Here is a 23,632-nt window from a genome sequence, read left to right as displayed (position 1 = left end):
GAATCCAAACTGATCTTCCCCAAGGTCGGCTTCTACCAGTTTTTCCATTCGTCTGTAAAGAATTCACGTTAGTATTTTGCAGCTGTGACATATTAAACTGATAGTTCGGTAATTTTCACATCTGTCAACACCTGCTTTCTTTGGGATTGGAATTATTATATTCTTCTTGAAGTCTGAGGGTATTTCGCCTGTCTCATGCATCTTGCTCACCATATGGTAGAGTTTTGTCAGGACTGGCTCTCCCGAGGCCGTCAATAGTTCTAATGGAATGTTGTCTACTCCCAGGGCCTTCTTTCGACTCAGGTCTTTCAGTGCTCTGTCAAACTCATCACGCAGTATCGTATCTCCCATTTCATCTTCATCTACATCCTCTTCCATTTCCATAATATTGTCCTCAAGTACATCGCCCTTGTATAGACCCTCTATATACTACTTCCACCTTTCTGCTTTCCCTTCTTTGCTTAAAACTGGGTTTCCATCTGAGCTCTTGATATTCATACAAGTGGCTCTCTTTTCTCCAAAGGTCTCTTTAATTTTACTGTAGGCAGTATCTATCTTACCCCTAGTGAGATAAGCCTCTACATCTTTACATTTGTCCTCTAGCCATCCCTGCTTAGCCATTTTGCACTTCCTGTCGATCTCATTTTTGTGACGTTTGTATTTCTTTTTGCCTGCGTCATTTACAGCATTTTTATATTTTCTCCTTTTATCAATTAAATTCAATATTTCTTCTGTTACCCAAGGATTTCTACTAGCCCTAGTCTTTTTACCTATTTGATCCTTTGCTGCCTTTACTACTTCATCGCTCAGAGCTACCCATTCTTCTTCTACTGTATTTCTTTCCCCTATTCTTGTCAATTGTTCTCTTATGCTCTCCCTGAAACTCTGTACAACCTTTGGTTTAGTCAGTTTATCCAGGTCTCATCTCCTTAAATACCCACCTTTTTGCAGTTTCTTCATTTTTAATCTACAGTTCATAACCAATAGCTTGTGGTCCGAGTCCACATCTGCCCCTGGAAATGTCTTACAATTTAAAACTTGGTTCCTACATCTCTGTCTTACCATTATATAATCTATCTGAAACCCGTCAGTATCTCCAGGCTTCTTCCATGTATACAACCTTCTCTTATGATTCTTGAACCAAGTGTTAGCTATGACTAAGTTGTGCTTTGTGCAAAATTCTACCAGGCGGTTTCCTCTTTCATTTCTTCCCCCCAAATCCCCAATCCATATTCACCTACTACGTTTCCTTCTCTCCCTTTTCCTACTGACGAATTCCAGTCACCCATGACTATTAAATTTTCGGCTCCCTTCACTATCTGAATAATTTCTTTGATCTCATCATACATTTCTTCAATTTCTTCATCATCTGCAGAGCTAGTTGGCATATAAACTTGTATTACTGTAGTAGACATGGGCTTCATGTCTATCTTGGCCACAAAATGTGTTCACTATGCTGTTTGTAGTAGTTTTTTATTCATTATTAAACCTACTTCTGTTATACTCCTATTTGATTTTGTATTTATAACCCTGTATTCACCTGACCAAAAGTCTTGTTTCTCCTGCCACCGAACTTCACTAATTCCCACTATATCTAACTTTAACCTATCCATTTCCCTTTTTAAATTTTCTAATCTACCTGCCCGATTAAGGGAAGTGACATTTCACCCTCCGATCTGTAGAACGCCAGTTTTCTTTCTCCTGATAACGACATCCTCTTGAGTAGCCCCGCCCGGAGATCCGAATGGGGAATTATAGTAAATCATAATTGTAACTGTTTGCTAGATTTCCTATTCATATAAAAGAAGATTTTATTGCTGCGGACCCAACCCAACCTAAGCATCAGCCTTGTGTAAATGCATCCAGGATCATGTTTTTCATTGACCCTTACTGAGCCACGCAACACACCTCGCAACTTACCTGACTGCTTCCTTCCATCACAACCTGTCTTCTACTTTCCAGATTCTTCCAATCTTCCTGAACACTTTGTTAGACTAGTGCTGCTTGGAGAAAGTAAGCTGTAGAAAAATTGTTTAGCCACAGCCTAAGGATTGTTTATACGAGGTGCATTCAAGTTCTAAGGCCTCCAATTTTTTTTCTAATTAACTACTCACTCGAAATCGATGAAACTGGCGTTACTTCTCAACGTAATCGCCTTGCAGACATACACATTTTTCACAACGCTGACGCCATGATTCCATGGCAGCGGCGAAGGCTTCTTTAGGAGTCTGTTTTGACCACTGGAAAATCGCTGAGGCAATAGCAGCACGGCTGGTGAATGTGCGGCCACGGAGTGTGTCTTCCATTGTTGGAAAAAGACAAAAGTCACTAGGAGTCAGGTCAGCTGAGTAGGGAGCATGAGGAATCAAGGTTTTATCACGAAGAAACTGTTGCGCAACGTTAGCTCGATGTGCGGGTGCATTGTCTTGGTGAAACAGCACACGCGCAGCCCTTCCCGGACGTTTTTGTTGCAGTGCAGGAAGAAATTTGTTCTTCAAAACATTTTCGTAGGATGCACCTGTTACCGTAGCGTCCTTTGGAACGCAATGGGTAAGAATTACGCCCTCGCTGTCCCAGACCATGGACACCATCATTTTTTCAGCACTGGCAGTTACCCGAAATTTTTTTGGTGGCGGTGAATCTGTGTGCTTCCATTGAGCTGACTGGCGCTTTGTTTCTGGATTGAAAAATGGCATCCATGTCTCATCCAGTGTCACAACCGACGAAAAGAAAGTCCCATTCGTGCTGTCGTTGCGCGTCAACATTGCTTGGCAACATGCCACACGGGCAGCCGTGTGGTCGTCCGTCAGCATTTGTGGCACCCACCTGGATGACACTTTTTGCATTTTCAGGTCGTCATGCAGGATTGTGTGCACAGAACCCACAGAAATGCCAACTCTGGAGGCGATCTGTTCAACAGTCATTCGGCGATCCCCCAAAACAATTCTCTCCACTTTCTCGATCATGTCGTCAGACCGACTTGTGCGAGCCCGAGGTTGTTTCGGTTTGTTGTCACACGATGTTCTGCCTTCATTAAACTGTCGCACCCACGAATGCACTTTTGACACATCCGTAACTCCATCACCACATGTCTCCTTCAACTGTCGATGAATTTCAATTGGTTTCACACCACGCAAATTCAGAAAACGAATGATTGCACGCTGTTCAAGTAAGGAAAACGTCGCCATTTGAAGTATTTAAAACAGTTCTCATTCTCGCCGCTGGCGGTAAAATTCCATCTGCCATACGGTGCTGCCATCTCTGGGATGTATTGACAATGAACGCGGCCTCATTTTAAAACAATGCGCATGTTTCTATCTCTTTCCAGCCCGGAGAAAAAAAATCGGAGGCCTTAGAACTTGAATGCACCTCGTAGTGTGGATCTTTCATTCTGGAACAGTGTGTGTATTGTTGTGAAACCTCCCAGCAGATTGAGACTATGTGTTATGCTTGGATTTGAAGTCAGTCCCTTGCCTCTCTTCAAGAGAACTATCCACATGACTTGTGGCCCACAGTTCTCTTTTCAAGAGAACTATCCAGATGACTTGTGGCCTACAGAAGGCCAGGGCTCTGGACATGAATCTATCCATTCCCATCAAGAAACTTTTCAAGGATATGAAATGAGTCAAGAGGTATATTAACGTAAGACATCTTCTTTGTTTGTCTAATTTCTTTACAGCCTTCTATGTATTTCCTTTCTACTCCTTCAGACACAAATTTTTGTGTTTTATTAAATACCCACAGGGTCCAAAATAAATTGTGTATTTAATGAAACACAAAAATTTGTGACTGAAAGCATTTCTTAACTCATACTTCCAAACAGTGTGCAGGCAGATGTCTTGCTGAAATGTAAGCCCAGGATGGCAGGACAACAGAATGGGGTGTAGAATATTGTTGACAATCCGCTGTGCTGCAGGTGATGACCAAAGTGGTCCTGCCATGAAATTAAATGGCCTCTCAGACCATCACTCCTTGTTGTCAGGCCGTATGGCACGTGACAGTTAGCTTTGCTATACCACCACTGTCTGGGGCGTCTCCAACACTGTTTCACTGGTCAACAGGGGTTTGGTATACCACAACTGTCCGGGGTGTTTCCAGCACTGTTTCACTGGTCATTAGGGCTCCTTTTGAAGCAGGACTCATCACTGAAGACAACTCTACTTCAGTCAATGAGATTCCAGGCCGAATGTGTGGAACACCACTGCAAACGCGCTTCTCGGTGTACGGAGGTCAGTCGTAATCAGCGCAAGAGGCACCATGAGCGCAACCCCTTTTCTTTGAGCTGCCTATTAATGGTCCTTGTTGTCACTGAAGCATCAGTTGCACTTCAGATCGATGATAATGATGAATCCAGTGCTCTGAGTGAGTGTCTGACAATTTCTTGGTCCTCTTGTTCTGTCAGCTCTCTAGTTTGACCACTTCAGCCGTGGCTCATATTGTTCATCTATTTGTGCCAACATCGTGGAATAGTGCCATCGCTCCTACTCAAATATCGTGCAGTTTCTTCACCTACATGTGCTCTCTCAAAGGCTGACATCTGCATATATTGTTCACACATCTGTCTGCGAGGCATAGTTCCTGTCCAACTTAGTACAAATAATTAAATTTGCAAAGACTTTATGCCCTGGTAATGACATGTCCGCCAGCCGTTGTGGCCGAGCGGTTCTAGACGCTTCAGTCTGGAACCGGGAGACAGCTACGGTCGCAGGTTCGAATCCTGCCTTGGGCATGGATGTGTGTCATGTCCTTAGGTTAGTTAGGTTTAAGTAGTTCTAAGTTCTAGGGGACTGATGACCTCAGATGTTAAGTCCCATAGTGCTCAGAGCCATTTGAACCAATGACATGTCCTCTGTTTACTATCTTTGTCAGCTATACGGTGAAATTGGGCTGTAGCATTCCACATTCATCCATGGGCTGTCAAAATTTACAATTTTGCGTTTTCTGTCAATACCTGTATGTACATCAGTTTGTGAGCAATTTGTATAACTCCTTCGTGGTGTCCTTTTTTTTCTCCGTCATCAAAATTTTTCTGAGTTATAATTTTTTGTGGTGCTACCGATTTTTAATTCAGTAGGTATTTCATGGTTTTAAATATCACAAGTATGTTAAATTATATTTCCGCAATTAAGGTAGTGTTTCAGTTAACACATGCGAAAAATATCTGTGGGTTTACTTTGGCTCTTGCCCACCATCCTTGTAACATTTGTGTGGGAAATTGGCATTAATTATTGTGAGTGTAGACGGTGTAAAAGATATGGGAAAAAACTACTGATATTTTTGACATTAACAATGAAAGTTTGCTCGAGAAGTAGACTTCCTAGTAGGTAAGCTAATTAGGCTACCACTTTTCATTTATTAATGTGAACAGTAGCCATTATTCATCTTATTTCCTTGTTGCTGTATAAAGGGTGTTTTTGGAGAAGTAGTAAATATTTTAGAAGCTGATCTGTAGACTGATTCAAATAAAACATTCTGTTGACATGTGCTCATTTTTATTGGTTACAGATATACAAATGTTAGAAAGTGACCCAAACAACTACTGACAAAAGATGTTAAGTAAAGGCAAATGATTAATGTATTGCATGTTGACATCTGTCTCAGGTTCTTTGGCTGACATTTGCTTAACTATTTTCCTGACATTTCGATAGCAGTAGTGGCCGGCTTGCAAAAGGTGTTGGCAGTGGACCAGAGTCAAGCTTGCAGTCAGAGTTTATGTGTAGATTCCTGTGCTGCAGCAAATGATTGTTGCAGGTACCAAGGGAGGACAACAACTGTAATGACCATGGAAAAGCCCTCAATTGTCAGCATGACTGGTATGTGCAATCTCTAGTGATGAGTCCACCAGCTACACTGTAGGGTGAAGTGTGCACAAGGCCAGCCACTTGTGCTTGCAAAATGTCAGGAGAACTGTTATAAAAATTTCAGCCGAAGAACCCGAGTCAGAGCCAACAGGTATTACATCAACAAGTGCAAATGAAAGCTCAAAAATTTTGTGCAAATGATACAATTCAAAGTTGAATTTCATAAATTCCTCTTTCGATATCCTACCACTTCTGAATTCTCATGACAACACCATGTGTAGTTCTTCTGAGGTCATGTTCTTGTTCATTTATGAGGGCAGCACTATTCATAATCCAAACAGTCAATTCACTTCTAGTGTTTACTCTTTATTTGCAGAATTCACTTTTCATTTGTACCCAAATCAAAAAATCTAAAGGAGTAATGCAACCATTTCCACTGAAGCATCTTCAAGGGAGTTTTAGGTTTAGATTACATGTCAGCTGATGTCTAGAATGTGCAGTGCTCTTGTCATACTGGAAGAAAATGCCCAGCCTTGTAACCAAAGGAACCACTTGCAAAATGCTGGAAGCTCATTTTCAAGTGAGTGTAGTTAACAGAGCCCCGCAAGGCGATGTGGTAGCATGACAGGTCCAACCATCTGTTATTCTGTCACGCCACACCTCACATTTACAGAGAAGCAGATCTGAAAATGAGTCTCCAAAAAGGCATTTAGGTTTCCATCAGACAACAGATATGAGTTAAGAGTGTTGCTGATACCATTACAAATGAAAGTGGCTTTATCAGCAAACAGCATTAAAGGACTTCCACAGCGATTTGAAAGTAGTCAATGACAAATTCTAATTGCCTACCTTCATCTACTTTTAGAAGTTGTTGAATCCACTGTAAATGGTGAGGACAGATGCTGACCGGATGTACTGTCCACAGTATTCTTGTACATGGAATACTGATATGTGTCATAATTCGATGTGTGCTTGTCTGAAGACTGTGTTCCACTAGCTGAATGATGCTTTCTCCATGGCCAACACTGAGTATGTTTGCGCGTTGAGATGCAATGTGGCTGCTGGACACCCCACCAGTTTCATGCAGATTAGTGAAAACACAAAAAACATTCTTGAACATGATATTTTGTGGTTAGAAAATCATCTGCTGTGTTCTCCACAAGATGCACCTGTGTTTCCACTACAAAACCTGTTCCCAAATAGCAAATTGGCACATATACGTATGACATGCAATGCATAAACATTGCAGTAGAACTGTCAAGTTAAGGGGACCAATACATCGTGTGGCTAAAAAATGGATTTTTCTTATGGAGTTTGAATCTTTGGAATCTTATTCATGTACTCTCCAAAGGATTTTCATGAAAAATTGGTTTTCGGATGTTTATGTTATTTTATTGTGTTTGTGTGTCATTCCCAGATTTACCTTTCCATCTCACTTATCATTTAGTTTTTTATGTGAAATGTGTAGCTAACATGTAACAGTGCCATTATGATGCTCAGCTATTTCACATGTGTTTCATTGCTGGAAGTTTGTTTCTGTTGTTACTCAGATAAGTGTATTTGCATTGTTGTGAATCCAGTTTTACTTAGATCTCACTGAAGATCACAAAACTGAAAGGAGTATTTAAAAAGAGTAAGTTTAAAGACAATCAGCACAGAATGTCCTCTCCTCATATACATATATCACATGAAAATATCACAGCAGCACCAAGATAAAGTGCTCCACTCAATACTGCTCACAGTGCTTCATCAAAAAACTATCTCTTTTTTTCTCATGAATATGGAATCGTCACAGGAACCAATGAAGAAAGGAAAAATATTATTATAGACGTGAATATTTTATCTGACATTGTTTTTAATTTTGTGAAGTGCAAGAAATGTGGAGTATCTGAATGTCTGAAGAGTGGAAATGTGGAGTACGTGAATGTGTGAAGAGTGAAGAAAGTGACAGTGGTTGAAAAGATCTCACAATTGTATTACAAATTGTTTGTTATAATTGTTTATCTGTTGTTTGCTTTATAATTTCATTGAAACAGACTCAAATGGGCCTTGTGGAGCAAATACAAGACTTGTGTACACTCTATGTTCAGTTGGGAAAGGTAAGGCTGCGGGAAAGGTTTTCTGCACTGTCATTGATTTGCATGCTCCAACAAAGAGCTTCCACAATCTGCGAGCATTATTGGAGAAAGCATGAAGAATACTGTAAGGGAAGCTGTTGTAGAAAATGAAGGTTGCACGGTCCTTGCCATTGCTTTAGATGGAAGCTTGTAAGAAAAAGGGGACATCTCTCCCTAAACAGTGTTATTACAGCAACAAGCATAGACACAGGGAAGGTGATTGATGTAGAAATTATGACCAAGTATTGCCAAATTGCTAAAGATTAACAGGTGGCAGAAAGGAAGAACACAGATTGAAATGAGGATAACAGTGATAGGATGGAAGTATTTGGTGTAAAAAAAAAATATTTGAAAGATCAGAAGAGACAAGAGGCATTTGTTACACTCAGTACCGTGGAGATGGAGACAGCAAGGCCTAAAAGGAGTGTAGTAAATTCCAATCTCTATGGTGATGTAGAAATTACCAAAATGGAATGTGTCAGCCATGTACAAAAACATTTGAGGACCACTCTTAGGAAACTGACAGTCGACCCGAAAAGCAAAAGATTTATGATGGTAAACTACTGACAGGGCAAGGTCGTTTGACCAAGAATGAAATATTACAACCTCCAGAGATATGGACAGGGAATGAGAAGGAATAAGGACAATGAGGCTATGAAAAATGATGTATGGTCAATATTTTCTTGTAAATCTTCTACAGTCCCTGCCTGAAAGGTGAGACATCATGGTACAAGATTAACAGGGCAAAAATGATAGGAGAATCTTATTTGCATAAGCATAGTCTCCCAGCAGCTGTGACTAGTGTTATAAAGCCCATATTTAAGATTTAGCCTGGCCTGAGCTATTGAAGAAGTGTTATGGGTGAATCCAAAATTCAAATGAGTGTTTCAACAGCTTGATATGGAATTATTTACCAGAAATTGTGTTTGATAGGTATGCAGACATTAAAAATGTAGTCCATGATACTGTTCTCACGTACAGCTGTGGAAGTATTGCCAAGTGTTTGGTACTACAAAAACTAGGAATCATTTTTTGCCATTGTGACAGCTGTAGAGTGCAAGATTCTGAAAAGCAAGACAGTCAGCTAGATGTTGCAAATGAAAGCTAGAGGACATGCAAGAGGTAGAAGAAGACAAAACAGGCTGTCTTTAGTTGTCTGTGAGTGTTCAGACTCAGCTCATTTTCTTTAAAAGATATATTCAAGATAATTCAGTGAAATTTAGTACTTACCTAGATAACTGCCATCTTCAACTACAGACTCTCAAATGAGGCGAAATTTTAAATCCCTTCATTTTTAAAAAAAATTGAAAAAAAACTGAAAAATAATTTGTTAGGTTCAGTGCAATTCACAGTAGGTAATTAACTTCTAGTAGAAATTGCATTGCTGTACATTCAGTAATGTTCTCACAAATGGTACAAACGTTTGGTGTAAAATTAACATGGACTGGATGGGGAAATAAGCTCCACCTATTGGCCCCTGAAAAAATTGAATTAATTATGTAAACTCGAGCACAGCTTCATAACTTGAAATTCAAAACAAAAATTACGATTGATAATTAAACGCATAGCAACTGGAGTAACAACACGTGAAATGGAAACTTATGTATGTAAGCAGCTTTATCTCAATAATCAATAGAAGTTTGACATTTGTTATATGGAAGGTTTTATTTGAATTAGTCTACACTACATCCTGCATATATATATATTTACTATTTCTCCTGAAGCAGTGTATTCCCAATATTTTTCTGTAATACTTAATAATGCATACATTTTTGTTTTGCAGCATGTTATTCTTTCAAAGTTTTGGACTTTTGCTTCGTCACGAGATGTAGACCCAGCACTTGCCAATGTCCTGAAGAAGCTGTGTTCGTTGTATGGATCGTGGAGCTTGGAGAAACATCTGGCACTGCTATATCAAGGTAAGAAACTAGATACACTACTGGCCATTAAAATTGCTACACCAAGAAGAAATGCAAATGATAAACGGGTGTTCATTGGACAAATATATTATACTAGAGCTGGCAAGTGATTACATTTTCACACAGTTTGGGTGCATAGATCCTGAGGAATCAGTACCCAGAACAACCACCTCTGGCTGTAATAACAGCCTTGATACACCTGGGCATAGAGTCAAACAGAGCTTGGATGGCGTGTACAGGTACAGCTGCCCATGCAGCTTCAACACGATACCACAGTTCATCAAGAGTAGTGACTGGCATATTGTGATGAGCCAGTTGCTCGGCTACCATTGACCAGATGTTTTCAATTGGTGAGAGATCTAGAGAATGTGCTGGCCAGGGCAGCAGTCGAAGATTTTCTGTATCCAGAAAGGCCCGTACAGGACCTGCAACATAAAGTTGTGCATTATCCTGCTGAAATGTAGAGTTTCGCAGGGATCAAATGGAGGGTAGAGCCACGGGTTGTAACACATCTGAAATGTAATGTCCACTGTTCAAAGTGCCATCAATGGGAACAAGAGGTGACCGAGACGTGTAACCAATGGCACCCCATATCATCACGCCGGGTATTACGCCAGTATGGCGATGACGAATTCACGCTTCCAATGTGCATTCACCGCGATGTTGCCAAAAACGGATGGGACCATCATGATGCTGTAAATAGAACCTGGATTCGCCCAAAAAAATGACGTATTGCCATTCGTGCACCCAGGTTCATCATTGAGTACACCATCGCAGGCGCTCCTGTCTGTGATGCAGTGTCAAGGGTAACCGCAGCCGTGGTCTCCGAGCTGATAGTCCATGCTGCTGCAAATGTCGTTGAACTGTTTGTGCAGATGGTTGTTGTCTTGCTACTGTCCCCATATGTTGACTCAGGGATTGAGATGTGGCTGCACAATCCGTTACAGCCATGCAGATAAGATGTCTGTCATCTCGACTGCTAGTGAAATGAGGCTGTTGGGATCCAGCACGGCATTCCGTATTACCCTCCTGAACCCACCGATTCCATATTCTGCTTACAGTCATTGGATCTCGACCAACATGAGCAGCAATGTTGCGATATGGTAAACCGCAATTGCGATAGGCTACAATCCGACCTTTATCAAAGTCGGAAACGTGATGGTATGCATTTCTCCTCCTTACACGAGGCATCACAACAACTTTCCACCAGGCAACACCGGTCAACTGCTGTTTGTGTATGAGAAATTGGTTGGAAACTTTCCTCATGTCAGTACATTGTAGGTGTCGCCACCAGCGCCAATCTTGTGTGAATGCTCTGAAAAGCTAATCATTTGCATATAATAGCATCTTCTTCCTGTCGGATAAATTTTGCATCTGTAGCATGTCATCTTTGTGGTATAGCAATTTTAATGGCCAGTAGTGTATATTGAGTGAAGGCTTTTGAATCTGGTTACTAGAATAGTTGCTTATTAGCTGGCCATCCCTGTCCCCCTGCTCCAGACATTGGGAGGAGAGCAATATGTAGGTGCCCTGCCTTCACTTCTTATTATGCTCCCCTTTCACATTTTTAGTTTCAGGCACAGTTCATATTTCCAAGATCAGTGTAGCAGTTAATCTTATTATATATTCCTCATATGCATGTAGCTTATAATTTAGCAGTTGTTTGACTATGATTGACATTACCAGAATGAGTTTTTCACTCTGCAGCAGAGTGTGCGCTGATATGAATCCTGGCAGATCGAAACTGTGTGCCGGACCGAGACTCCAACTCCCGTTTCCTTTCACTTTCACGGCAGTCATTAGGTGTTTCCTATCTTTCATCTACATAAACACACATACTCTGCAGACTGCTATGAAGTGCATAATAGAGGGTGCTTCCCACTGTCCCACTTACTAGGGACTGTTCCCGTTCCACACATGGAATGCCACCCAAAAGGTTAAGATGTAAATCTTTCTTTTAAATAATGTAACAATGATATATATTTCTTTTAAATGTAATAGTCTACATAATTCTAATTGGAAAGTAATTTAGTTTTGAACTTACTTTCAAATTTACATTGTTATTAAGTTCTTCGAGTTGTTTAATATTGGCTCCATTAGAGGCAAACAATGTCAGCTCATCAGCAAAACAAATGTGGTTCAGATAGGCTTCATGAAGTGTACCTTCTTTGATTCCCAGTATAAGAATTCAAAGAAGTTTTAGTTGTTACTCTTATCAAATATGTGGTATGGCACTCTATCATACCAGGTGTAGAATTCAATTTGGTAACTGCAAGTAGTGAAAATATTTCAATATTAAAGTGTAATGACTTCTCCAGCCTCCTTGCAGGAACAAACAGTACTGAAATGAACAAAACTAAGATTTACTCTTTTCACTTGAGAGAAGACTTCTTGAACTGATAAGGACAAATGTGACCATGTTTTCTGTTCCAAACCACTATGACATATCTGAATGATCTATTAAAAATAAAGAAATGGAACTGCAAGTAAGGAAGTACAGAAAATAGGCACACATTTTGAAAATTCTTCATCTGTCAGTATAAATTGGATACGGAGAAAATTCCTTGCTGCTCATGATTTTCACCTTGACAGACCAGAAATAATATGAAACTACACAAAGGAGGAGAAGTTATAGGCAACATACCTTTCAAGGGGAAGAACAAAGAAGCTCTAGGAGAGTCAAGCATGCAAACATAATTCCTGTGTTACGAGCAGTGGTGATCTTGTAGAACAATTAAACACAGGAAGCTCAGTGTGTGTGTTCAGAAACTGTAACACACACAAGAGTCATGTACAATAAATGAGAATGTCAGTGGCTGTGAGTAGATTTTGGGAAAATCAGAACACTGAGGGCACATCTTTGAGTACTACATGGAAAGATCCTAACAGTTCCATGCCTTTTCTACTGGTAGTTGCTGACAATAGGTTTTTAATTTTCCACTTAAATGTGCAGGAACAATCTAAATTAAATAGAGATCTTCTTAAACAAAAATCCCTGTTATATCTTCTCGACAAACGAAAGCTAGCTCACACTAGTTGTATCTGACCTGTACATTTAACCCTCGAGCAGGCACGATGATGCACAGTGTGTGCCAGATTTATATAATCGACATATCCAGTGTGTTGGCAACAGTGGAGACCCTTGAAACTTGACATATTCCTTCATTATTGTTCTGAAGACTATTATGTGCAGTGCAGTAATTGTCAGTGCTAAGGAGTTTGTTAAGCAGCGAATTTAGTGTAACGCTGTCACTTCTGCGCACTCGGTGCACCGCGCGACTGGTCGTGTAAGTGTTTTTTTACCACTTTGAACAAAGTGCACATTTTACTGACAATGCTCCTGTGGCCTGTGTTCGATATAAATTTTTATTTTAGGGAAGGAAAGCATTTAACAAACGAGGAACTCGAATGGTTCTTGAATGAAGATCCAAATTTTGTGAGAGATGTAGACACTATATCGGACTATGATACTGCTGAGGAAGTGGAGGTAATTACTTGTAGTGACCATGACACTAAAGTGAACAAGAGTATGAGTCGGACGAAAATGAGGACAATAATTGTCAACCAGGTTCTATTAAAGGAAAAGTACTAGCTCTGTCACAAGCAAAGTGAGAAGGAAAAATATTGTAAACGTTTTTCCTGGGTGCAAAGCTATTGCCAGGGATGTAACGGCTGAGATTTCTGGATTCCTCAAGCTAATTAACATGGAAATGATCAATACTGTTGTGAAATATACAAACAAATATATTCAGCTCAAAACAGAATTTTCTGATTATCAGAGACAAAAAAAAAAAGATGAGAAGTGAAATACTGGCACTCCTTGGGTTACTTTATGTCTTTGGAGTGAAGAAAGCTCACCACACAAATATAATGGAACTGTGGAATACCGATGGATCAGGAATAGAAATGGAAGAGCTGTAATGAGCTACAAGCAGTTTCTATTCTTGCTTTGTTGTATTCATTTCGACAATAAAAGCAAAAGAGAAGAGAGGAGAAGATCTGATAAGTTAAAAGATCTGATAAGTTGGCCACAGTACGTTCGATTCTGGATGAGTTTGTAACCAATGCAAAAGTATGTACAGCATCAGTGAGTTTGTAACCATTGATGAGAAACTTCAAGCTTTTCATGGTCGTTGTGGATTCGTGCAATATATCCCCAACAGACCTGCCAAATATGGCATCAAGGTATTTGTGCTTTGTGATGTGAAAACATTTTTTACGAGCTACCTTGAGGTATACTGTGGAAAGCAGCCCGAAGGGCCTTATGCAGTCTCAAATTCAGTGTTGGAAATAGTTCAGACTTAAGAGTCATATAGAGTGATCCAACAGGAATATAACTAATGACAATTGGTATAAAAGTTGCCCCATGCCTATGTCACTATTAGGTAAAAGACTTACATGTATTGGGAATAAACAAGAAATTCCCTTGGGTAGCTGCCTAAGAAAAATTGAGTACCTGGTTCATCCCTCTTCAGATATAAAAATGATTTGATGTTGGTTTCTTACGTACCAAAGTAGAACAAGGTGGTTTTGTTGTTGTCGGCTATGCATTCAGGTACTATCGATGAAGATTCTGAAAAACCAGAGATTGTGTTAGATTACAATACCACTAAGGGTGGCATTGATACAGTTGACCAGATGTGTGGCATGTATTCTGTGGCTCATATAATGAGAAGATGGTCTTTGGTAATGTTTTCCGCTCTAATGGACATTGCTGGTATCAACACCCAGATCCTTTTTTTTACTCAAATGGACAAAATCAAAAGGTTGCAAGAGGAGTATTTCTGAAGAACCTGGCTTATGACCTCATGAAACCACATCTAACAGAAAGAGCCAAAATTCAGTGCCTTCCCAAGGACATATCGCCGTTCCTTCAAAGGTACTGGACAACATCTGAGCAAGTTGAGAAGCATTTGGCTAAGAAATGAGGACACTGTGTTATTTGTTGTAGGGCCAAGAATATTGACACAACAATAAAGTGTGCTTCTTATAATAGTTTTGTTTACAGGAAGTGTACGAGTGTTAGTTACCCCAGTGAAACGTGTTAAGTTACACCTGTACACTCAGGTGACTAGTGATTTGAATCTTGACATCCCTTAAATTCCTAAGTAGTGAACATGGCCTTTCTGTAAGCTATTAGAATATAGTTTCCTCAGGCATTCACTATGAATATATTAATTTTCAATGCTGACAGCAAAATGTAGATTTTTTAGAACTATGTCATTTATGTGTTTAGATGTATATCAACTTTTCTAAATAAAGAATAATTAACAGCCATGTTAAATAATGAAACATTCTTTCCCACTATGTGAGCAACAGTATATAGACATTTGGCTAGATATGTAACATTATTTCTTAGTATTTTCCACTGTGCCCATAATAAATGCCCACAATAAATTATTTGTATTAATTACACAAAAAATTGTTATTTTGATATTATTAATATCATTTTGAGTGATACTATATTTACCTTTGAAAACAATAACCCAATTAATATCAAGACTAGTGTGAGAGCATATGAAAATAACTATAAAAGTGAGCAGCGAAAGTGTCACACAAAATGTGTCGTACGACTGTCCATGCAATAAAAAAACATGCGCCTGCTGGAGGGATAATGAGGAATATGTGTTAGCAAGTACTTTCGGTAGGACTAAAATTAACCATGGAGGAGTAGCTCTCAAACATACCTGTGACCATTCATGTGGCCCTTCTCTGTATACATTCTGTACCCCAGTTAGTCCTCTTTTGTACGAGTCCCACACGTCTGGAGCAGTATTCTATGATGTGTTCCAAAAGTGTTTGTAAGCAATCTTCTTTGTTTACTGATTGCATTTCCCTAGTATTTACCATTGAGCCAGTGTCTGCCAACTGCTTTACTGACAACTGAGCCTTATATGATCATTCCCTGCGATATCCCCACAAATTTGTACACCTAAGTATTTGTAGGAGTTGACCGATTCCAGTTGTGACATCTTTTCATTTTGTGAAGTGGAAAATTTTACGTTTATGAACTTTCAAACCAAGTTACCAACCTTTGCACCAAGATCTGATGGAATTTTTGTGCAGTTCTTTTTTTTTTCAGACATTGTTATAGATAACTGTATCATCTGCAGAGCGACTGATGACCTCAGAAGTTAAGTCGCATATTACTCAGAGCCATTTTTATCATCTGCAGATGGTCTGAGATTACTATTAATTTTGTCTGCAAGGCCATTAATGTACAATATGAACAGCCAGGGTCCAAATACACTACCCTGGGATGCACATGAAGTTACTTCTATGTCTGTCGATGACTCTCCATCCGAGATATCAAGCTGCGTCGTCCCAACTGGGAAAGCCTCAGTACATTTAAAAATTTTGCCCAACATCTCTTATGATCTTACCTTTGATAATAATTAGGTGTGGTACCAAGTCAAGTACTGCAATACTAGGTCAAGAAATACTGGATCTACTTGACTAGGAAGGCAAAAAGTATGTGGTATGCAGATAGAATAGATAAGTCTCAGGATAAAATTAAAACCATATGGTCAGTCGTAAAGGAAGTTGCTGGTCTGCAGAGACAGGTCGAGGATATAGAATCAGTGCGTAGTGGGAATGTCCGTGTTACTGATAAGTCGCATATATGTACAGTATTTAATAATCACTTTCTGAATATAGCATGTGAACTAAATAGAAACCTAGTCCCAACAGGGAATCATATAGCGCTCTTAGAAAAAAGTGTTCCGAGACTATTACCTGAAATGCTCCTCCATGGTACTGACAAGAGGGAGATTGAGTTAATAATTAAATCACTAAAGACCAAGAACTCTCATGGATATGACGGGGTATCTAGCAGAATACTGAAGTATTGTTCTATGTATGTTAGCCCAGTTCTCAGCCATATCTGGAACTTTTCCTTTAGGAGTGGTCGGTTTCCTGACCGATTAAAGTACTCGGTAGTGAAGCCACTTTATAAAAAGGGAGACATTGATAATGTTGACAATTTTAGACCTATTTCTATGCCATCGGTGTTTACTCAAGTTATCGAGAAGGTTGTATATACAAGGTTACTGGAGCATTTAAATTCACATAATTTGCTGTCAAATGTTCAGTTTGGTTTTAGAAATGGTTTAACAACTGAAAATGCTATATTCTCTTTTCTCTGTGAGGTTTTGGATGGATTAAATAAAAGGTTGCGAACGCTAGCTGTTTTCTTTGATTTAACGAAGGCTTTTGACTGTGTTGACCACAAAATATTACTGCCGAAGTTGGACCATTATGGAGTTACGAGAGTAGCTTACAATTGGTTCGCCTCTTACTTTAAGAACAGAAAGCAGAGGGTAATTCTCCGCAATATTGAGAGTGGTAGTGATGTTCAGTTCCAATGGGGCACTGTTAAGTGGGGTGTTCCCCAAGGGTCGGTGCTGGGGCCACTGCTGTTTCTTATTTATATAAATGATATGCCTTCTAGTATTACAGGTGATTCAAAAATATTTCTGTTTGTTGATGACACCAGCTTGATAGTGAAGGATCTTGTGTGTAATATTGAAACAGTAACAAATAATGTAGTTCATGAAATAAGTTCGTGGCTTGTGGAAAATAATTTGATGCTAAATCACGGTAAGACTCAGTTTTTACAGTTTCTAACTCACAATTCAACAAGAACCAATATTTTGTTCAGACAGAATAGGCATATTATAAGCGAGACGGAACAGTTCAAGTTCCTAGGCGTTCGGATAGATGGTAAGCTGTTGTGGAAAGCCCATGTCCAGGATCTTGTTCAGAAGCTAAATGCTGCTTTATTTACCATTAGAACAGTATCTGAAATAAGTGACACTTCAACACGAAAAGTAGTCTACTTCGCATATTTTCATACGCTTATGTCGTATGGTATTATTTTTTGGGATAATTCTTCTGATTCGAAAAAGGTATTTTTGGCTCAAAAACGGGCTGTTCGAGCTATATGTGAAGTAAGTTCGAGAACCTCTTGTTGACCCCTATTCAAAAATCTGGGAATTCTGACATTGCCCTCACAGTATATATTTTCTTTAATGTCGTTTGTTGTTAGCAATATTAGCCTATTCCCAAGAGTTAGCAGCTTTAACTCAGTTAATACTAGGCAGAAATCAAATCTGCATGTAGAATGCACTTCCTTGACTCTTGTGCAGAAAGGAGTGCAGTATTCTGCTGCATCCATTTTCAATAAGCTACCACAAGAACTCAAAAATCTTAGCAGTAGCCCAAACTCTTTTAAGTCTAAACTGAAGAGTTTCCTCATGGCTCACTCCTTCTATTCTGTTGATGAGCTCCTGGAAGAGCTAAAAAATTAAGCAAATTCCAGTGTTACATTGTTGATTTTCTTCATTTAAACTTATGACTTGTCACCTGAATGTGTTTTTTTATATTTCATTTTATCTGTTTCTAATATCGTGTTATAATTTCATGTATTGACTCGTTCCATGACCATGGAGACTTCTCCTTAATTTGGTCCCATGGAACAATAAATAAATAAATAAATAAAAACTATCTTGATACAAGGGTTTCAGTATGTTGTGAGAAAAGCACGATTTAATTATCACATAGTCAGTGTTTTCAGAATCCATGCTGGTTGGCATGGAGAAAATCATGTTTGTGACACCTCGTAATCTTTGAGCTCAGAATATATTCTACATTGAATCGTAGTTTGTGGCTCACTTGTCTTACTGTTCCTGTAGATATGGTCTGTGTTTTAATGAACCACTGGCCACAGCTTTTTGTTTGAGGGATCTGTGGTACATTGTGGTTAAAAGTGGTCTAGAATCTGATAAGGATTCCATTAGTCAAGGAGTTTTGTTCAGTTTCAACAATTTAAGCTTTTTCTATAAGCCACTGACTAATGTCTATTTCATTGTTGTTTTTCAGTTATGTAAGAATTAAATTTGTGGCAATACTCTTGGAATTTCCTTATTAAAAGAACTTTATAAAATTGAATTCAGTACTTCTGTTTTTGCTTTCCTCATCTCAATTTTAAATCCTGTCTTGTCCGTGTGTGTTTAGAAACCTACTTTGATGCCACTAGCAGTCTTTACATATGACCAGAATTTTTTTGTATTTTGTGAGAGATCGTTTGATAAAATTCTGCTTTGGCAGTCACTGAATCCCTCATGCATTGCCCTCTTGACAGCCAAATGTCTTTCATTCAGAATCTCTCAATCTATAGCCTGCCCGGTTTTACACCTATTATGCAGTAATCTCTGTTTCTTTAGAAGTTTGTCTGCAGTGGCTATATACCATGGAGGGATCTTCTCACCATGAACTGTTCTACTAGGTACATATCTGCCAGGTGAATTGCCAACTATTCTAATGAACTTGAACCACATATCTTCTACGTGCCCCTGTCCAGGTTCAGCAATGGAACATGCCATTACTGCCCTTCATTGTGGATTATCGATCGTAATCGGTAAAATAATGCACCAGAGTGGAAGTGCGTTGCAACAGAGCCAGCTGGAGTTGGGTGAGAGTGTTAAGCATTGCAAAGTAAAACAAAACTGATAGACATTGTGAAGTGGTGCCAGCTGGGTGTGAAGGACGGAAGCCTTTCCTCAGTTGTCACCATGGAAGTGTTTAGAGTACTTGCCTTAAGCCCTAAATGAAAGTAGTCTGGAGCATATAAGCACTTAGCCATTCGTGTACTAAATGGCCTCGTCTCAGTATCACATCCTATACCACAAGTCCATGACACCCAGATCAACGTCCAGGAATGCAGTACATGGCCCGCTGTTTGACCACAAGACATGGCAGCCTGCCCTAAGTTACAAAAGAGTAACCATCAGAACAGGGAGCTGCCCACTTGCTGGAGGGAGTTCACGGCCATTGTCAACTGCAGCCAGAGATGTCACTGATGGTGGCATTCGCGTGATGCTGTGCTCAGCCCCGCTCTTTGCACTATCAACACTGTCAGCAATGCTGAACATCTACTGTTTTGCGTGAGAGGCAACAGAATGCCTCTACCAAGCTGTTCTTGACATTCTGTGGCTGAGGGCTGGAATAAAGAATTTAAATGAATAAATCTACTGCTATCCTGACACCTCATTTCACTCTCCATGGGTGACAATCCATGTAGTATCTAACACTGGTGTCAGAACATTGATGTTGCCTTCTTAGAGCAATCTGCAGGCTGTGGTACAGGGAGTCAAAAAAGAAATTGTATTTCAGTCACGGAAAAGAGATTTGACGGTTGTGAATTTTGTAAAGTAGATTTCATTACGAGTAGAGAACCAGTGGATTTGCTATAGTTTTAGAGGTAATGGAAGACATGAATGGTTTGTTCCTGTTAGATGTGCACAGTGTAGCCTTGAGAGTAACTCAGTGTTATATACGAAATTAGTTCCAGTAAAATGTTATACATGTAATCATTGCGGGCATATGGCTAGGCAATGCCGGGAGTTGAAATGATTCATGATTTGACATAAAAATGAATGTTAGAAGAAAAAGTAGCACAAATAACAGTGGATAATACAGAACTGCATGGATTGGTAGAATCACAATTGTCACAACAGAGTGTAAATTTGTCAGTTGCAAGTTTAAACACTTCTTTTTGTGGTAAGGCAACTGAGGATGTGCAAACCTTTGTAAGAGACCTAGGAAATCTGGCTCAGACGGAAGGTTGGCCTGATAAGGAATTATTGAGTGTTGCGAAACTGAGAGTAACAGGGGAAACTAAAACTTATTTAGGGCATACATAAACTCTTAAGGGAGCCACAACATTCAAAGAATTTAAGGAGTGGTTAATTCAGAGATGTACGAAACAAAATAGTGGCAGACACTATATGCAACAAATACCTAAAAGCAATACAGAAGCTGTAGAATATTTAGCAGATCAGGTAAGGAAAATTAGTGGATGTACCTATGTATTAGGCAGAACCATGCATCGTGCCAGATTTACCCACCCGGGCATGGCTCGGGCCGACCGCTCTGTCCTGTTGCCGCACTGCTGGTACTCGAGCAATAGGGGTGCAAGCTATTGTGCACCATCAAGGCCCAAGGCTTGTCAGGTAACGTATTTACTCAAATCTAAGCTGCACTCGAAGCTAAACCGCACCTGAAAAATGAGACTCGAAATAAATTTTCCTGAATCTAAGCCACACCTGAAATTTGAGACTCGAAATTCAAGGGGAGAGAAAAGTTTTAGGCCGCACCTCCAAATCGAAACAAAGTTGGTCCATTGTAATATGAGAGACAATTTAGGTTGAATGAATGACGATACAGCTACAGTAGTTTGGTTCAAGTCATAAGCTTAGCAGTTAAGCTTTACCAGATAGCCATTGCTATGCGTCAGGTGCTCCGTCCGTATTTATAAGGGTACTCTTCCTTTTTCACGTGCTACGTCTAGTTTGAATTGATTGCTTATTTTTCTTTAATCTGATAACTGCCATTATCCTTGTTATAGGTGCTTACGTCACTCTTAAGCTGAAAATGCATTACTGTACTGTGTCATCCATTGTTTGCCACATTCTGATAATGAGTGTTTACGGCCTGTCACCGCTCGCGGCACGGCTTGCTTTTATGTGCGCTACCGCCGCTTACAATTAAAGAAAGAGAGGAATCGTCTCATTAGCGAAACAATGGAAAGAGACTGCTATTTGTTGTTACTTACAATGATCAACAAGAACCAAATAATAGACTGCGTATGATAGATGTTCTGAATGAGAGTTTAGCGAAAATTTTTCTCCGTTTGAAAATCTTTGCAGACTCCTCTTTATGTATATTCTTCCGCATTGCTGTTGTCTCACTCTAGTTTCATAGTTTATTAGGCAGACAGGATTTAAATGAGATAGCAGCAAACATGAAAGAATACATGGCAAAATGTTTATATTCGTATTATTCTTATGATGTAGAGAATACTACATGTGATTCACAATTCATGAAAGTTCCTATTAGCAACAATCTCTTCTCACAGGTAGGAAAAAATTCAGAACATAGAGTTGGCCATGCTGACAAACATCCCAAAGAGTCTTGTCAGTCAGATTTTCGTAGTACATTGAAATGCTGCTACATTCGAAGATGAACAGTACAGAATTTGTATTTACTTTGTTGGATAATGTATCAAAATGCAGTGGTCAAAACTCGGTGCAGAGAAAAAAGGTCATCTTCCACCTTTTTTTTTTACTGACACAGAGGTTTTGGTGCCAGTATTTATCTTTGTGGCGGCACCTACCAACATTTTTCAGAACTTCCGTTTACTTTGCACTTGATTCTAAGCCGCAGGTGGTTTTTTGGATTACAAAAACTGGAAAAAAAGTGCGGCTTAGATTCGTGTAAATACGGTATCCTTCTCAGCCCGGGTGTCAGCAAGGCTCAGTACTACGGGGAAGCAGGCAACACTGGTAAGGAATTGCTTTCTGAATCATCTGCACTCCTTTGAGAATTGTGAAGGTTTGATGTGCTAGGAACAGTGTGTTCTTGATCCTTTACAAAGAAAAATAACTCGTAACCTAAAATTAACAATATTATGAAAAGGAAAGTTGCTACTCACCATATAGTGGAAATGCTGAGTTGCAGATAGGCACATAAAAAATACTGTCACATTCATTGTGGTTTCAGTTGCCTGAGACTGCAGTCGTGTGTGTGAGGCGCGTTTGTAGGAATGTGAGTGAGTGAGTGAGTGAGTGAGTGTGTGTGTGTGTGTGTGTGTGTGTGTGTGTGTGTGTGTCGTCTATTTTTTACTAAGGCGTTACTGGCTGAAAGCTGTATTTGTGACAGTTGCTCCTATTTGTGACTCATCTTCTCCACTCTACAGTGAGTAGCAGCTTTCCTTTTCATAATATTGTTAAATTCCATCCTGGATTTTCCATTGTAATGTAAAATGACGGATGTAACACAAAAAAGTACTTACTATGGAAGCAATTGAACTCAAAGCAAATGGTTTAATACTACTAATGCTTTTTTAATGCTTTACATTCCACCTGTAGTGCTTCCAAAGGGCTTATGAAGCTTTTGCACAATGGGTAGCTCTAGTATGTAATATTCAAGTATTTTATACTTTTCTGTTAATTTAAAAGTTTTCATTATGGAACTGACTGGCTCATTCCTTGGAATTTGTTGAGGGAGATCAACCCGCTTTGCATGTGATATAACTTTGAAATCAGGAACCACAGAAGGTAAAGACAGTTTCAGATTACTTTTGCTATGAAGTTTGTTTCTGGATTTATTTTTTTGTATATGTGTAAGAATACGCCTGGGAGAGTGGTGTGCCGACCACATGCCTCTCCGTATCCACATTCAGTTATGTCTGTGGGCTGAGGATGACACAGTGACAGGTCGGTACCATTGGGCCTTCATGGCCCATACAGGCAGAGAGTTTAATTGATATGTGTAAGAAGGAAAAGCCTTTTCGCACAGATATGTGTATGAGACAGGCAATGAACTTATTACCCCTTTATTTGATAGCATTGGAAACTCTGTCTTTGAGCTTAACCAGAAACTTATCAATGACAAAAATTTATTGTCTGTAACTTAGTCACTTGAAATTTCAAGGAACTGCTTGTCTCAGTTTACAATTCATATGGATTCCAAAATTATTGTCTGTTCCAAGCGATTGCAATTCCGGTTGTCAATACTAGATAGAGTACGGAAACAATGTTTGAAATTTTTCCAGATCCCTTCAAGTGTTCCTTTATTTTATTCTTGACATTATCATGATGAATTTGTACTAGGTAATCATGAAGCACTCAGTTTGATTGGAATTCAGACAGATTTCCCAAACTGTAAGGCTTTTAATGCATGATTCATAAGGTCTTGCACATTACACAGGTTTGTGTTTGGTCTGCGAAGTACA

The 23,632-nt window shown here is 39.4% G+C and overlaps 1 protein-coding gene across 7 annotated transcripts in view; it reads left to right on the top strand.

Moving 5' to 3' along the window:
* Positions 1-23,632, top strand: part of LOC126480855 (peroxisomal acyl-coenzyme A oxidase 3-like) — a 134,605-nt gene that overhangs the window by 88,695 nt on the left and 22,278 nt on the right. For all 7 annotated transcript variants that reach the window (XM_050104224.1, XM_050104221.1, XM_050104222.1 and 4 more), the window contains exon 12: positions 9,702-9,837. In XM_050104224.1, coding sequence (XP_049960181.1) covers positions 9,702-9,837 — 136 coding nt within the window. The remainder of the gene's footprint in view (positions 1-9,701; positions 9,838-23,632) is intronic.

The sequence above is a fragment of the Schistocerca serialis genome, chromosome 5, assembly GCF_023864345.2.
Source record: "Schistocerca serialis cubense isolate TAMUIC-IGC-003099 chromosome 5, iqSchSeri2.2, whole genome shotgun sequence".
Taxonomy (NCBI): Eukaryota; Metazoa; Arthropoda; class Insecta; order Orthoptera; family Acrididae; genus Schistocerca; species Schistocerca serialis.
The sequence above is the reverse complement of the archived record's forward strand: the minus strand, read 5'-3'. Positions and strand labels throughout refer to the sequence as shown.